Here is a 15,740-nt window from a genome sequence, read left to right as displayed (position 1 = left end):
CTTCTATCCTCATCCATACCGGCTTCTGGGACATCAGAACCTCTGGTGATATCTTCCTGTATAACTTCTGAGGAGGTCTGGCCGTTGTATTCATTATGTTCTGCATGCCGGCAATCCCGGAACGTATGCCCTGGTTCTGAGCACAGATTACAGATGACGGGTCCTGTGCATTTGTCCTTTGTATGACCGAACTGTCCACATAATGAGCATGTGATATGAGAGCAGTTTATGGCGAGGTGCTGGCCCCCACATCTATGGCACAGACGTGGCTGACCAGGGTAGTAGCATATCTCCCTCTCTGAGCCCAGGTAGAAGGAGTGCGGCAGGTGTCTGGTTACACCGCTCTCTTGTAAAAGCTAGATTTTCACTGTATATCCTCCATTCCATATCAGCTTCTCATCATAGATCTTGTCGGGATGACTTCTCACTATGCACTGCCGGTTCAGCCAGTGCTACAGATCCGCCAGCGCCACCACTTCAGACTGGAACAAGACAGTGGCTGTTATCTCCTGCGGCTTAGACAGCTGGATACAATGGAGGTCATCCCAGATCTTATCTTCTCTGGTGTCATTATAAATATTCCAGAACAAATCCAGATCGCACTGGAGCTTAAAGCTGATGTCATAGATCCTGCTGGATGGGAAATGGATCAGAGCGTAGACCTCAGACGCATTGAACTTCATGAAGTCTTTCAGGAGAACTTTCCCAATGTCAATTCTGGATGGGATGTTCTCCTCTGATCCTGTGTATTTTATCCTGACTGCGTTCCTCCTCTGAGGTGGGGGGTTCACTGGTCTGGTGACATTAGAGAACAGTCTCCTGAACTGATGGTCAGCACATGGATCAGTGCTGGAGCTTTCCCAAGCCACAGGTGGATCAGTGCTGGAGCTTTACCCAGCCACAGGTGGATCATTGCTGGAGCTTTCCCCAGCCACTGGTGGATCAGTGCTGGAGATCTCCACCGCTGCTGGAGGATCACTGCTGGAGATCTCACCAGTCCCATGATTACTGACACCTGACTGTGCTGCAACAACCCCCAGATCCATTACTGTTTGTTGAACAATGTGGTCTCCATTCACTGACATGGATGGTTGAGAGTCTATTACCACTGCAGTGTGGTCTCCATCCGCTAACATACATGACATAGAGTCCATTACCACTGATTGCTGCACAGTATTGTCTCCATTCACTGACATGGATGGCTCAGAGTCCATTATAATATTGGTATTATCTGTTGCAGACAGACATTCGCTAGCACCAGTGAGCGGGGTCTCACTCACAGCGCTGAGGGGGGTCTCACTCACAGTATCAGTACAGGGTGCACTTTCTTTCTCACTCTCAGCAGCTGAGCTCACTTCATTGCTGCATAGAGAGGTCACTGCAGTTAACCCCTCGTTTGCTGGCACACTTTCCTCTGCAGCACTTTCTGGTGTCTCGGACCCCTCACATTGTGCCCCTGATATCAGCGCTGCACTTCTCACTGGGCTTCCTTGCTCCACAATGCTGTACACAGTTTTATATTTAATGTCCTTATTCCCTATGAAGCGTTTTCTGCTCACAGTCTGGGCTCTGGATTCCTTCTTTCTCTCTTTAGCCCAAGTCTCCTTTCTGGGCGCAGAGTTTAAACCTTTCTCCAGTTTTTCTTTCCTGATCAGCAGCTCTCGGCTGCAATCATCCAGACACTCGCACTTCATCAGCTTTACCTTAGGATCAGTCTCTTTCTTCATTTCTTCTTTAAGTTTGCTGATTTGTAATTCCAGCTTAAATATACTTTGCCTTGTAACTTTAGCATTTAATCCTCCAACATAACAAGCAGGTTTAGAAGACTCACCAGCCACCATCTCCAGCTTTCCATTACCATCAGGTACATGCTGCAGGCCAGACTCCAGACCAGGGGCTTTCCCTGGATCATCAGCCCAGCTCCCCTCCCCTCCACCTGGGTCAGAAGCCATGCCTCCGCCCTGCTGAGAGCTCTAAAGCACACGTCTATCCTCTCCTATGGACAAGAATAGAACTACTATAATACTGCTCCCATGTACAAGAATATTACTACTATAATGCTACCCCCTATGTACAAGAATATAATTACTATAATACTGCCCCCTATGTACAAGAACATAACTACTATAATACTGCCCCTATGTACAAGAATATAACTACTATAATACTGCTCCTATGTACAAGAATATAACTACTATAATACTGAACCTATGTACAAGAATATGACTACTATAATACTGCCTCCTATGTACAAGAATAGAACTACTATAATACTGCCCCCATGTACAAGAATATAACTATTATAATACTGCCTCCTATGTACAAGAATATAAGTACTATAATACTGCTCCCTATGTACAAGAATATAACTGCTATAATGCTGCCTCCTATGTACAAGAATATAAGTACTATAATACTGCTCCTATGTACAAGAATATAACTAATATAATATTGCCCCCTATGTACAAGAATATAACTACTATAATACTGCCCCCTATGTACAAGAATATAACTACTATAATAGTGCCTCTATGTCCAAGAATATAACTACTATAATAGTGCCTCTGTGTACAAGAATATAACTTCTATAATACTGCTCCTATGTACTAGAATATAACTACTATAAAACTGCTCCTGTGTATAAGAATATAACTACTATAATACTGCCCCCTATGTATAAGAATATAACTACTATAATACTGCTCCCTATTTGCAAGAATATAAGTGCTATAATACTGCCTCCTTTGTACAAGAATATAACTAATATAATACTGCCCCTATGTACAATAATATAACTGCTATAATACTGCTATATACAAGAATATAGCTACTATAATACTGCTCCCTAAGTAATATAATATAACTGCTATAATACTGCTCCTATGTACAAGAATATAACTATTATAATACTGCCCCTATGTACAAGAATATAACTGCTATAATACTGCTCCTATATACAAGAATATAACTACTATAATACTGCTCCTATATACAAGAATATAACTACTATAATGCTGCCCCCTTTGTACAAGAATATAACTACTATAATACTACCCCTATGTACAAGAATATAACTACTATAATACTGCCCCTATGTACAAGAATATAACTACTCTACTACTGCTCTGTATGTACAAGAATATAATACTGCTCCTATATACAAGAATATAACTACTATAATGCTGCCCCCTTTGTACAAGAATATATCTACTATAATACTACCCCTATGTACAAGAATATAATTACTATAATACTGCTCCTATATACAAGAATATAACTACTATAATACTACTATGTACAAGAATATAACTACTATAATACTGCCCCCTATGTACAAGAATATAACTACTATCATACTGCCCCTATGTACAAGAATATAACTACTATAATACTGCTATATACAAGAATATAACTACTATAATACTGCTATGTACAAGAATATAACTACTATAATACTGCTCCTATATACAAGATTATAACTACTATAATACTGCTCCTATGTACAAGAATATAACTACTATAATACTGCTCCTATATACAAGAATATAACTACTATAATACTGCTATGTACAAGAATATAACTACTATAATACTGCCCCTATGTACAAGAATATAACTACTATAATACTGCCCCTATGTACAAGAATATAACTACTATAATACTGCCCCTATATACAAGAATATAACTACTATACTACTACCCCTATGTACAAGAATATAACTACTATAATACTGCCCCCTATGTACAAGAATATAACTACTATAATACTACCCCTATGTACAAGAATATAACTACTATAATACTGCCTCTATGTACAAGAATATAACTACTATAATACTGCTATGTACAAGAATATAACTACTATAAAACTGCCCCCTATGTACAAGAATATAACTACTATAATACTGCTCCCTATGTACAAGTGACATCTTAAGAAATAAATGATTATTATTGATGTTTATTGCTTAGGTTTAAAGTGAACACAATTAGGTAATTTTCAAGTGAAAACATTACTTAATTAGAGAAAGTATTACCAAATCCACAGCAGTAATTATATGAGGAGACAAGTCATGTATTTACTGTATGTAAGAAAACATTGGAGCATATTTATCAAAACTATCTAACTCTGATCTTATTTTATCTGACAGCCTTAAAATGCGTATACTTTAGTACTTTAGTATTGGCAATATTGTGGGATGGAACATAACCTTTATCATAAGATGCATCTTCTGGTTTCACTTCATAGAATCTCTACTTCTAGTTTAAACATGTTTTCTCTCTAGTGACATTACTAAGTTACCAGACATAAGAAGTAATTCATCTTAATGGATGTCCTGATCATAAGTCCCTTTAGCTGAATGAATAGAATTATCCTAATGTTCCTTTTCTGTACGACTTATCAAGTGCCAAAACTTGGGAAGATGTTATCCTTTTGAAGTTTGGTTAGCGTCCTTCCACTTTTTATAAGTGAAGATTGATAAAAGTAAAATTGTAACATTGATTAAAAGAAAATAAGAAAAAACATGGGCTTGGACACGTAACTCTATGTCCGGCATCCACCCTTTCCTTCAAAACATCTACCCTACTGTCTCTGTGTATACAGAGAGTTCCTATTTGGCAAAAAAATTAAGCCAAATCTAAATGTCTAAAACATCTTAAATATTTAAGGAATTTTAATGTATTGAACAGCCAAGAAACTTCCCTCTGGGGACAAATTTAGGAAAACAATGGCGAGTTCTTGTAAAATGTTCCCAATGATAAAAAATAAGTAATTCTATATTACATAGTTTAGTTACACTAGAAAAGAGTAAAGAGTAGGGATGGGCAAACCCGACCGGTAAAGTTCGGGGTCCATATTTGACACCTAGTGTTCGTGCATGGACCCTGAACATGGACTTCTCACAGAAGTTACTGTTCGGGTTCAGCGGCCCAATCAAAACTTGTTGAAAGGCTGCAGCACAGACAATCAATAATCTTTTCCGGTGTCGGCTCTTCCAGCTCAATCACAACCATGTCAAGATAAAGCTGACAGCTGAGGGCTGCAGCCTGCAGATGTCAGCTTTACCTGCACTGGTTATCAAGAATAGAGGGACCGCATGCAATTTTTTTCCTTTATTTATTTATTAGCTAAATACATGTGCAGTAAAATATACATGCACTGCACTAATTATTTCACTGACATATTTATAACTATGTACAGGCGCTGGCTGGTGAATACTTTCATCAGCGTACGCCTGCTCTCACTGCTATGGATAGCAGGGGCGGGACAAGCTGTCAGTGCTGTATTTGGGTTTCATCCAGGTGTTTTCCTTTAAAGATAATTGACAGGCTATTTAACTGACTGGCAATGTCAGATCATTACTAATTGTAGCTTCAGCTCTGTGGTGAGCCTTCTCTGGGCCCTATATTTTGATATTCTGATCTTTTGTTGCTGGACCTTGGATTTGCCTTTCGACTACCAGTTTGTATAACACCTTTGCCTTTGACACATTCTGACTTGAGTTACCAGATCCCGGAATTTGCCCCTGACTATCCACTTGATTTATCCCTCTGCCTTTGACATTTCTTCCTGGCTTTTGACCTTGGACCTCTTGACCACCTTGCCTCATGTCTAGTACGTGAGTAGTCACTAGCGTCACAGTTTACTAAATTATTTTTTTGTTAAAAGTGCTTCCAGTTTTATCAATGAGCCCCAGAATTTACAGGGCTACCACTAAAGGTATTTTTTTCTGCTACTTAGGGTATGACATTGATTACAGGGGATGTTTGTTACCTGGCCTTCCTAATTAGCAATGTCTCATGGGCTTTGAGTTAAAGAAGTTCCAAAAATCTAAGCAATAACTAATGATGATCAATATTCTAAGCGAAAATAATGGAGGAAGAGGAGGAGAAAGCAATCTGTCAATATTGAGGATGTGAAAAGACATGAGGGAGAAACCCAACCCCCACTGAAAGATCTGAAAACCACTTACCTTGTTCTCGGCTGGCTGAATAATGAACGCAATGGTTTTCATTCCCTATGCAGTTTACTTGAGTTTTCACATTACAGGTTTGAGAACTTTTTACGAAACATGATGGGCAGGTCATCCCATTATTGGTAGAATTTGGTGGTTTCCCTAAAACATTAATATTAAGTTTAAAATTTAATAAAAAAAACTTGTATGTCTAAAGTAACCCACCTTTTTTTTGCATTAGAGCTAATAAAATGCTTAAAAAAGTCAATAAAGTTATTTTTCTTATTTTTCTTTCCAAAAAATACTCTACACCCAAACTCTTGATTTTCATAATCCTACTCCTATATTCCTTAACTAGAGATGGGCGGACCAGTGGAAGTTCTGGTTATGGTACTCGACCCAAACATTTTTTCAAAGTTCAGTTTGGATAGCAGAACAGTGCCCGGACTTCAACCAGAACTCGAACCCCATTGAAAATAATGGCTACCCGAACTGGGAAATCTCCCAGTGTGTCTGTGTGCACCAAGTTCTGTTGGTGTTTTGGGTTACACTCTGTGTATAGTTGAGGGTGCAGTTATGGACACTCAGGGTCAGCCAACATCGAGTGGGGACACCATTGCATAATTTTAGGGTACCAACCTCTGCGGTTAGGAAGGGACAAATCAAGGTCATTTTAGGGATTTTTGTAGTCAGTATAGGAACCTGTGATGTGCAGGTTGATTATCTCCGCTGGTTTTCTCCCGGTGTGAGTGTTAGGGCTCAGTCATAACAATTTCAAAACACGGCCTATCAATACCAAAAATTGCTACTGGAGAGACCATAAGGGAAGTAATGGGGACAACGCTCTATAGTGTTAAAGAGATTTTTCGCATTGTTCCGACCTACAACTGCTAATCACAGCTAAATATTATCTGGAAAATGCCAAAAACCTAGACAACCACTAAGCTTGCATCAGTGGACATAGAGGTTGGTGGTGGTGCATATTTTTATAAGCAGTAAAATTAAGATGTTAGACTTGTTCAATATTAGTAAGTCTTCAAGGACTATCCTTGTCAACGGACACTTCCAGGACTCAAAATTTAAGAGGCGGTTTTGGTTAAAAACCATCAAGGGTCTGGTTCAAAATGGGTCTTCAAGACTGGACCAATCGACTGTCTCCCGACTTCCTGCAGCCAGGTGCCAATAGCTCCTGATTGAGTGACCAGTTGGCCCACCAGCCCAAATTGTGAAGTCTGAAATGCAGCTTTATCTTTCCAGCATCAGAGTGGCACAGTGGTATTGAAGCTGACCAGATCTGGTGATCCCGGACAGCTCTGGAGAAGAGCCTTGCCCAGCCTACACTCCTTGCCCAGTAGACCAGCCACCTCTGATAGATTGGGGAAGGAAAAAAAGGTAATCTGCTCATCTTCCAGGGAGAACAATTTAGTGTGAATACAACTTGTATTCACGTAGGAACCCTTGTAGACCTTGTTTGGTCAGGGTGTGGTTCAGGGAGTGTCAGAACATACCAGGCTGGTATCCAGATCAGGAATGGAAGAAGGGTCCATGAGGACTGGGCACCTATGAGAAAATGTTAATACATAACTTTTACTGAACAACATAGTGGTAAAAAGCAAAAAAGATAAAAAAGATTAAAGATCCATAAGCTTTCGCATTTCGGGTTGACTGCTGAAGCCATGAATAAGGGTTGCTAACCCAAAATGCGTAAGCTTAATCTTTTTTATCTTTTTTTTGCTTTTTCTCACCATGTTTTTAATTGTACAGTAGAAGTTATGTTTTAATATTTTCTCAATGGTGCTGGAGCCCAGTCCTCATGGACCCTTCTTCCACAAATGATAGCCTGCAGCAGTGGCCATTGACCTAGCCAATAAGCAGTACACAATGGTGAAATTGGAAATGTCTCCATCTTGAGAACGGAGAGGATTTTTAAGAAGACTTAAACTGCAAAGTCCCTTGTTTTTACAAGCACTTTGCAATTTTATCCATTTATGATGTTTCTCCAACAGGCAGGATCTGCTGGGATTGGGAGAAGGATGGTCTTATTTTGGTTGTTCGATCCCCCCTCCACTTATATGCACTTTAGATGGATTTCGAGATTGAACGTAGTCATGTTTCAGACAAGGTGCGTGAGACATGACCGTGAGAAACCCAACAATTATCTCCTTAAAAATTTAAAGCAATATGCAACTCAAGAAATCATTTTACCCACGCCATACACATTCTTCTTTAAAGAAAGAGAAATATGTTAAAAAGCCTTGTAAAGTAATTACAGTTGATGGTGACATTGTTGCAGAGGTCGTGATCACAGCACATTGTGGTCACTCGCACACGGAATTCCTTTGTGGTCAGAGTCGCCGGATGGCTGCAGTTATAGATGCTGCCACAGGATTTCTCCAACACGGCGCTTCTAATTTCTCCTAAAACAGAACAGAGTAAAAGGAAAACACCCGTCAGGTTTATTCAGATTATCTATTGTTTACACATGACTTATCTTTGTTTGCAATAAAACCTGATTATTTTCATCGAAGAATATCACATCACAATAGTATATACAAAAAATATCTTATAACACAACATTCACAATAGGTGATGTCATAGCTCACCTCCTCCTCCTGCATAATGACTGATAACTAGTGTTGAGCGAGCACTAAAATGCTCGGGAGCTCGAAGCTCGGTCCGTGATACTCGGGTGCTCGACCCGAGCAATGAGCCCAATGTTAGTCTATGGGAGACCCGAGCATTTTTGCGGTGGCACCTGAGGCAGTCTGTAGAAAGCCTAAAAAGTGCCCAAAACGATAGTGACAGTGCTCAAATGACATGGGGACTGCATGGGGATTGCCCCAGGAAGCATTTCTGACCCCCAGGTCACTGTTGTCAACAACATGGTCAGAGGTATTAAGCCACTTTTAGGGTATGTGCACACGATGCAGAAATGAAGCAGAAAATTTCTGCATCATTTCTGCATCTCCCTGGCAGAAAAAACGCATGCAGATTGTGCATGCGTTTTTCCTGCAGAATACATGCGGATCCACATGCAGATTCACATGCGTTTCCGCATGCAGATTGACAAGCGCTTTCCAGGCGATTTTAGCATCACCTGGAAAGTGCTTGACAACTAGGTCACACTATATAAATCCATGCAAACAGCATGGACTTATATAGTGTGACCCGAGAGAGTGTATATACTTACCTCCGATGGCCCGCGCTGTCCTGCTCACTCCGTTCTCCCGGCTGCCGGCAACTTTGAATTGAAAGACCTGCCGACGTCAGCGTCACGTGACCCGTCACATGACTCTGACGTCAGCGCAGGTCCTACAACTCACTGCAAGTGCCGGGAACCAAGCGGGAGCGTTGTGCGGGCCGACAGAAGGTAAGAATACATTTATTTTTTATTTTATTCTTTTTTTACAGCTTTTTTAATGGTACCTGGGTGTGGATGAGACTCTCCTCTCCTCCACACTCGGGTACCATCCGCATATTAGAACGCGCCAATAGCGCAAGTACAGATGCTGTCTTGCGGAATTGGCGCGTTTCCGCAAAATTAATTGACATGCTGCGGATTTTTGACCGCAGCGTTCACGCTGCGGAAAAATCCGCATCATGGGCACAGCACATGCGGATTTCCATTGGGGAACATTGCTTCCCTTCTACCATGCGTTTTTCATGCGTTTCCGCGGCGTTTACGCAACTGCAAAAACGCCGCGGAAACGCATGAAATACGCATCGTGTTAACTCAGCCTTACATGCTCATAATAAAACATTCAAAAGCAAAAGTGAAAATTTTTTCCTGTGAAATATGTTGAAGAATTTCTTTTCCAGGGTAAAGACTTGTGTATAAGGTAAAATAAATAACCAAAAACAAAAATATTCCTCCACACCTTGGGCTATGTTCATAAGTAGCATTTTTTATGCGTTTTTGCACTTTTGTATTGCTTTCAACTCTGAAAAATGCATTCACCGGGAAATGTCATTTTAACATTTTACAACCTTATCTGGCCATGTGCTGTGTGACACATGCATACAGTGCTGAAAAGACATGGGAACAGCATGGGGAAGACTCCTGGAAGCATCTCTGACTCCCAGGTCACTGCCTAAAAGTGTGCCCATCAGAAGTGATCCTTGCCGCATCAGAAGATGCAGACTTGCAACTATCCCCGTGCAAGTCCTTGTCCCAGGGCAGTGTTCAATTGAACCTCCCCCATTCTTTGCAATGCAAGTGAAAATATACAGCCAACCACCCACCCACCCCCAGGCTGCAATACCATACTGCTAGCTTGCACTTGAAATGGGGCCTTTTAGTTTTGAGGAGGCCGAAGCTGGCAACTACCTCATGGCTGCTTCGGCAGCAAGGTATCCATACTCAGTCCCCAGCCGCCCGGCGGCCCGGTGTCCGCGCTCGGTCCTCAGCGGCCAGGGGGCGGCCGGGTGTCCCGACTCCTCCAGTGGGCCCTGGCTTCTCCATCAGGTGAGTTGTTTGTGCCACGGTGAGGAGCATGATGATGATAGAAGTTAGCATCTGCTTTGTTTTCTTGGAATGCAAGCATAAATGTGCAACCTGCCACCCACCCACCCCCAGGCTGCAATACCATACTGTTAGCTTGCTTGCACTTGAAATTGGGCCTTTTAGGCTTGTGGAGGCAGACAAAGGCCACCATGTCATGGCTGCGTCGGCGGACCTTTTATCCATACTCAGTCCCCTGGCCAGGGGGCAGCCGGGTGTCCACACTCGGTCCCCAGCCGCCCCGCGGCCGGGTGTCCACACACGGTCCCCAGCTGCCAGGGGGCAGCTGGGTGTCCACACTTGGTCCCCAGCCGCCCCGCTGCCAGGTGTCCACACACGGTCCCCAGCTGCCTGGGGGTGGCCTGGTGTCCATAAATGGTCCCCAGCAGCCCCGATTTCTCCGCGAAACATCCCCACACACTTTTCTTAGACTGGCCTGCTTTTGGGCAGCATTCGACAAGCCCACCAGAGAACCCGACTCCTCCTGTGGACCCTGGCTTATCAATCAGGGGAGTTGAGAATGCCAAGGTGAGGAGCATGATGAGGATGATAAAAGTTAGCATCTGCTTTGTTTTCAAGGAATGCAAGCGCATGTATGTAGTAGCGGCTAGGCCTGAGGTGGTCAGCGTTTTGACGCATATCCTACCTCCTCTGAGGATTGCTGGATGGTTTCCTGCTACTATCCAAGTTCTATGACTCCCGTTAAAACAAAGCTTCAGGTGATAAATGATGGATGAGGTAGTAGCAAAGGAGAAAGAGCAGGAGGAACAGGGACCATTCACATCAATATCAGGCCAGTCAACCACATATGTCTTGTAGGATATGTTTCTGTAACAAAAGGAGCGGTTCGGCTACACAGTTATAGGGAACACAGTGAGTGCAATGCCTACCAAAAATTTTGAGGCACTCCAATGCCTCTTGGAAATGACATGGAGGTCAGAGGGCCTTAACTAAACCTTTTTTTCCATTTATAGCAACTGGGTCTCCTGTGCACTGTTGGCCTAAGCAGTGAATGGAAGGCTTTCTATAAATAATGTGGAACTGCAATGCCCCTTGAAATAGATGTGGATTACAGCGTACTAAAAGACTTCTACCCATTATTGTGGAGTTTGTCTCCCTTAGTTTTCACCTTTGCATTGAAAAGCAAAAGCTGACTAAAATTAGGAGGAAATGCAATGCCCATTGGAAGAGTCGTGGAGATTAGAGGTAAGATAATTAAAAACAAAATTTCAATGCCCCTTGGAAGAGACGTGGAGGTCACACTAGCTTAACAAGACGGTTTTAATGCCCCTTACAAGAGCCATGCATTACAGCATATTACAAACATTAGTCCCATTATTGGGGAGTGGGTCTCCCATAGTATTTACTTATGCCTTCCAAGCAAAAGCTTCCAAAAATTAGGACGGAGCAACTTGCAATGCCTCTTACAAGAGCCATATAGTACAGCATATTACAAACATTAGTCCCATTATTGGGGAGTGGGTCTCCCATAGTATTTGCTTATGCCTTCCAAGCAAAAGCTTCCAAAAATTTTGAGGAAATGCAATGCTCGTTATAAGAGTCGTGGAGGTCCCAGTAGCTTAGCAAGACACTTTTTTAATGCCCCTTGCAAGAGATGTGGAGGTCAGGAGTGGTATAACAAGACGCTTTTAATGCCCCTTACAAGAGATGTGGAGGTCAGAGTGGTATAACAAGACGCTTTTAATGCCCCTTACAAGAGACGTGGAGGTCAGAGTGGTATAACAAGATGCTTTTAATGCCCCTTACAAGAGACGTGGAGGTCAGTGTGGTATAACAAGATGCTTTTAATGCCCCTTACAAGAGACGTGGAGGTCAGAGTGGTATAACAAGACGCTTTTAATGCCCCTTACAAGAGACGTGGAGGTCAGAGTGGTATAACAAGACGCTTTTAATGCCCCTTACAAGAGACTTGGAGGTCAGAGTGGTATAACAAGACGCTTTTAATGCCCCTTAGAAGAGATGAGGAGGTCAGAGTGGTATAACAAGACGGTTTTAATGCCCCTTACAAGAGACGTGGAGGTCAGAGTGTTATAACAAGACGCTTCTAATGCCCCTTACAAGAGACGTGGAGGTCAGAGTGGTATAACAAGATGCTTTTAATGCCCCTCACAAGAGACGTGGAGGTCAGAGTGGTATAACAAGATGGTTTTAATGCCCCTTACAAGAGACGTGGAGGTCAGAGTGGTATAACAAGATGCTTTTAATGCCCCTCAGAAGAGACGTGGAGGTCAGAGTGGTATAACAAAACGCTTTTAATGCCCCTCAGAAGAGACGTGGAGGTCAGAGTGGTATAACAAGACGCTTTTAATTCCCCTCAGAAGAGACGTGGAGGTCAGAGTGGTATAACAAGAGGCTTTTAATGCCCATTACAAGAGACGTGGAGGTCAGAGTGGTATAACGTGATGCTTTTAATGCCCCTTACAAGAGACGTGGAGGTCAGAGTGGTATATCAAGACGCTTTTAATGCCCCTCAGAAGAGACGTGGAGGTCAGAGTGGTATAACAAGACGCTTTTAATGCCCATCAGAAGAGACGTGGAGGTCAGAGTGGTATAACAAGATGCTTTTAATACCCATCAGAAGAGACTTGGAGGTCAGAGTGGTATAACAAGATGCTTTTAAAGCCCCTTTACAAGAGACATAGAGGTCAGAGAGGTATAACAAGACACTTTTAATGCCCCTCAGAAGAGACGTGGAGGTCAGAGTGGTATAACAAGTCGGTTTTAATGCCCCTTACAAGAGACGTGGAGGTCAGAGAGGTATAACAAGACACTTTTAATGCCCCTCAGAAGAGACGTGGAGGTCAGAGTGGTATAACAAGACGCTTTTAATGACCCTTTACAAGAGACGTAGAGGTCAGAGTGGTATAACAAGATGCTTTTAATGCCCCTCAGAAGAGACGTGGAGGTCAGTGTGGTATAACAAGACGCTTTTAATGCCCCTTGGAAGACCCATACAGTACAGCATCTTAAAAATATTATTCCCATTATTGGGGAGTGGGTCTCCCACAGTCTTTGCTTATGCCTTCCATGCAAAAGCTGACAAAAATCTGGATGGAGGTACGTTCAATAATGGCAACACGGACCACGGTCACCCTGGTGGTATAGTGGTGGTGAAGGCTGAGGATAAGGAGAAGAACATAAAACAGCCGAAATGAGGAAGCGTATACACATGTGTGGGTGTGAAGCGATGCATGTGAATACACCTCCCAAAATAACACAGTGGATTTGACTTTATGTTACTCTGCTGTCATTTGGTGGTGATGAGAAGTCTGGCCCAAACCAGCCCTTGTTCATTTTGATAAGGGTCAGCTTGTCAGCATTGTCAGTTGACAGGCGAGTGCGCTTATCAGTTATAATTCCCCCAGCGGCACTAAAAACACGCTCCGATTACACGTTAGCGGCAGGGCAGGCCAGGACCTCCAAGACGTACAGAGCGAGTTCATTCCAAGTGTCCAGCTTGGATACCCAATAATTAAAAGGCACAGAGGAATCACGGACGACGCTGGTACGGTCGGAAAGGTACTCTCTCACCATCTTTTGAAACTTTCCATTCCTTGTGAGAGTATCCCGCGCCTCAGGGTCTGTCCTAAGGGAGGGTCTGAGAAAACTGTCCCAGAACATTGACAGTGTTCCCCTGCCTCTGCTGGATTGGATTTGCGTCTCTCTCGCATGTACGCATTGGTTGGGCAACAACGAACTGTGACCTCTGCCGCTAGCATGTTCAGATGGGAATTTTTTTAACAGTTCTGCAGCAAGGGCCTTCTGGTACTGCCCCAATTTTGTAGACCTCTCCACCTCAGGAATAAGAGAATGAAAGTTCTCCTTGTAGTGGGGGTCTACAAGTGTCACCAACCAGTAATGACTGTCACCCAACATTTTGACAACGCAAGGGTCACGGTTAAGGCAGCGTAACATAAAGTCAGCCATGCGTGCCAGACTGGTAACGGGCAAGATTTCCGTGTCCTCAACAAGATGACGACTGACCATGCTCTTCTTCTCCTCCTCCTACCCCCCACCCTGTCCTCAGGCCATCCACGCTGAACCGACGGTAAAACAGTTGAAGAGGTACTACCGTCTACAGCGCGTGATAGCAGCTCCTGTTCTTCCTCCTGGTCCTCCTCCTCCTCCTCTCCCTCATTGTCCCCCAATGCACGTTGGGATGAGATAAGGCTGGGCTGTGTGTAATCGCCCGCTATGGCTACTTGATCCATCTCATCATACTCTGGCTGCAATGCCTCCTCTTTAATTCTCTGCAGAAAACATTGCAAAAGACAGACAAGTGGGATGCTGACACTAATGATGGCGTCATCGCCACTCACATTCTTGGTGGCCTCCTCAAAGTTTGTCAGGATGGTACATATGTCAGACATCCGGGTCCACTCCTGGGGTCTTATGTGTGGAGTCTGACCTGAATATCGACAGCCTTGTTGCAGCTGGTACTCCACAACTGCTCTCTTCTGCTCACAAATCCTTAGCAACATGTGGAGGGTAGAGTTCCAACGTGTGGGGACATCACACACCAGTCGGTGTGCCGGAAGCTGCAAACGCTACTGCAACACAGCAAGGGAGGCGGAATCTGTAGCCGACTTGCGAAAATGAGCTAACAGGCGGCGTACTTTCACGAGCAGATCTGGCAACTCGGGGTATGATTTAAGAAACCGCTGAACCACGAGGTTAAGCACATGAGCCAGGCATGGTACGTGTGTGATCTTGCCTCGCCTCAGAGCCGCCACCAGGTTACGGCCATCGTCACACACGACCATGCCTGGATGGAGGTTCAGCGGTCTCAGCCACAGATCTGTCTGCTCTTTCACAGCTGTCCACAACTCTCAAGCAGTGTGAGGTTTATCACCTAAGCTTATGAGTTTCAGCACAGCCTGTTGCCGCTTGGCGGAGGCAGTACTGCAGTGCTTCCAGCTTGTAACTGATGTGGTGATATCTGAGATGGAGGCTGAGCATGAGGAAGAGGAGGAGGATGATGCGCAGGAGCTGTACACTGTGGGGGGCAACTCTGACTGACATAGGGCCCGCAATCCTCGGTGTGGGGAGGATGTGTTCCGTCCCAAGGTCCGACTGGGTCCAGGCTTCCACTATATTTACCCAGTGTGCCGTCAGGGAGATGTACCGTCCCTGGCCACAATCACTTGTCCACGTGTCCGTTGTCAGGTGGACTCTCCCAGTAGCTGCGTTGTTGAGGACACGGCAGATGTTTTGGGACACGTGCTTGTGTAGTGCAGGGATTGCACACTGGGAAAAATAGTGT

At 43.6% G+C, this 15,740-nt stretch overlaps 1 protein-coding gene across 2 annotated transcripts in view; it reads right to left on the bottom strand.

Annotated features, from left to right (window-relative positions):
• The window catches only part of LOC141171985 (phospholipase A2 inhibitor and Ly6/PLAUR domain-containing protein-like), a 52,588-nt gene that overhangs the window by 17,537 nt on the left and 19,311 nt on the right, over positions 1 to 15,740 (bottom strand). For both annotated transcript variants that reach the window (XM_073655732.1, XM_073655733.1), the window contains exons 3-4: positions 8,226 to 8,372; positions 5,974 to 6,117 (exon numbers count right to left, since the gene is read on the bottom strand). In XM_073655732.1, the coding sequence (XP_073511833.1) occupies positions 5,974 to 6,117; positions 8,226 to 8,372 (291 nt within the window). The remainder of the gene's footprint in view (positions 1 to 5,973; positions 6,118 to 8,225; positions 8,373 to 15,740) is intronic.

The sequence above is a fragment of the Phyllobates terribilis genome, unplaced genomic scaffold (genome assembly GCF_046119375.1).
Source record: "Phyllobates terribilis strain yellow unplaced genomic scaffold, ASM4611937v1 Scaffold_12__6_contigs__length_324123572, whole genome shotgun sequence".
Classification (NCBI taxonomy): domain Eukaryota; kingdom Metazoa; phylum Chordata; class Amphibia; order Anura; family Dendrobatidae; genus Phyllobates; species Phyllobates terribilis.
The sequence above is the reverse complement of the archived record's forward strand: the minus strand, read 5'-3'. Positions and strand labels throughout refer to the sequence as shown.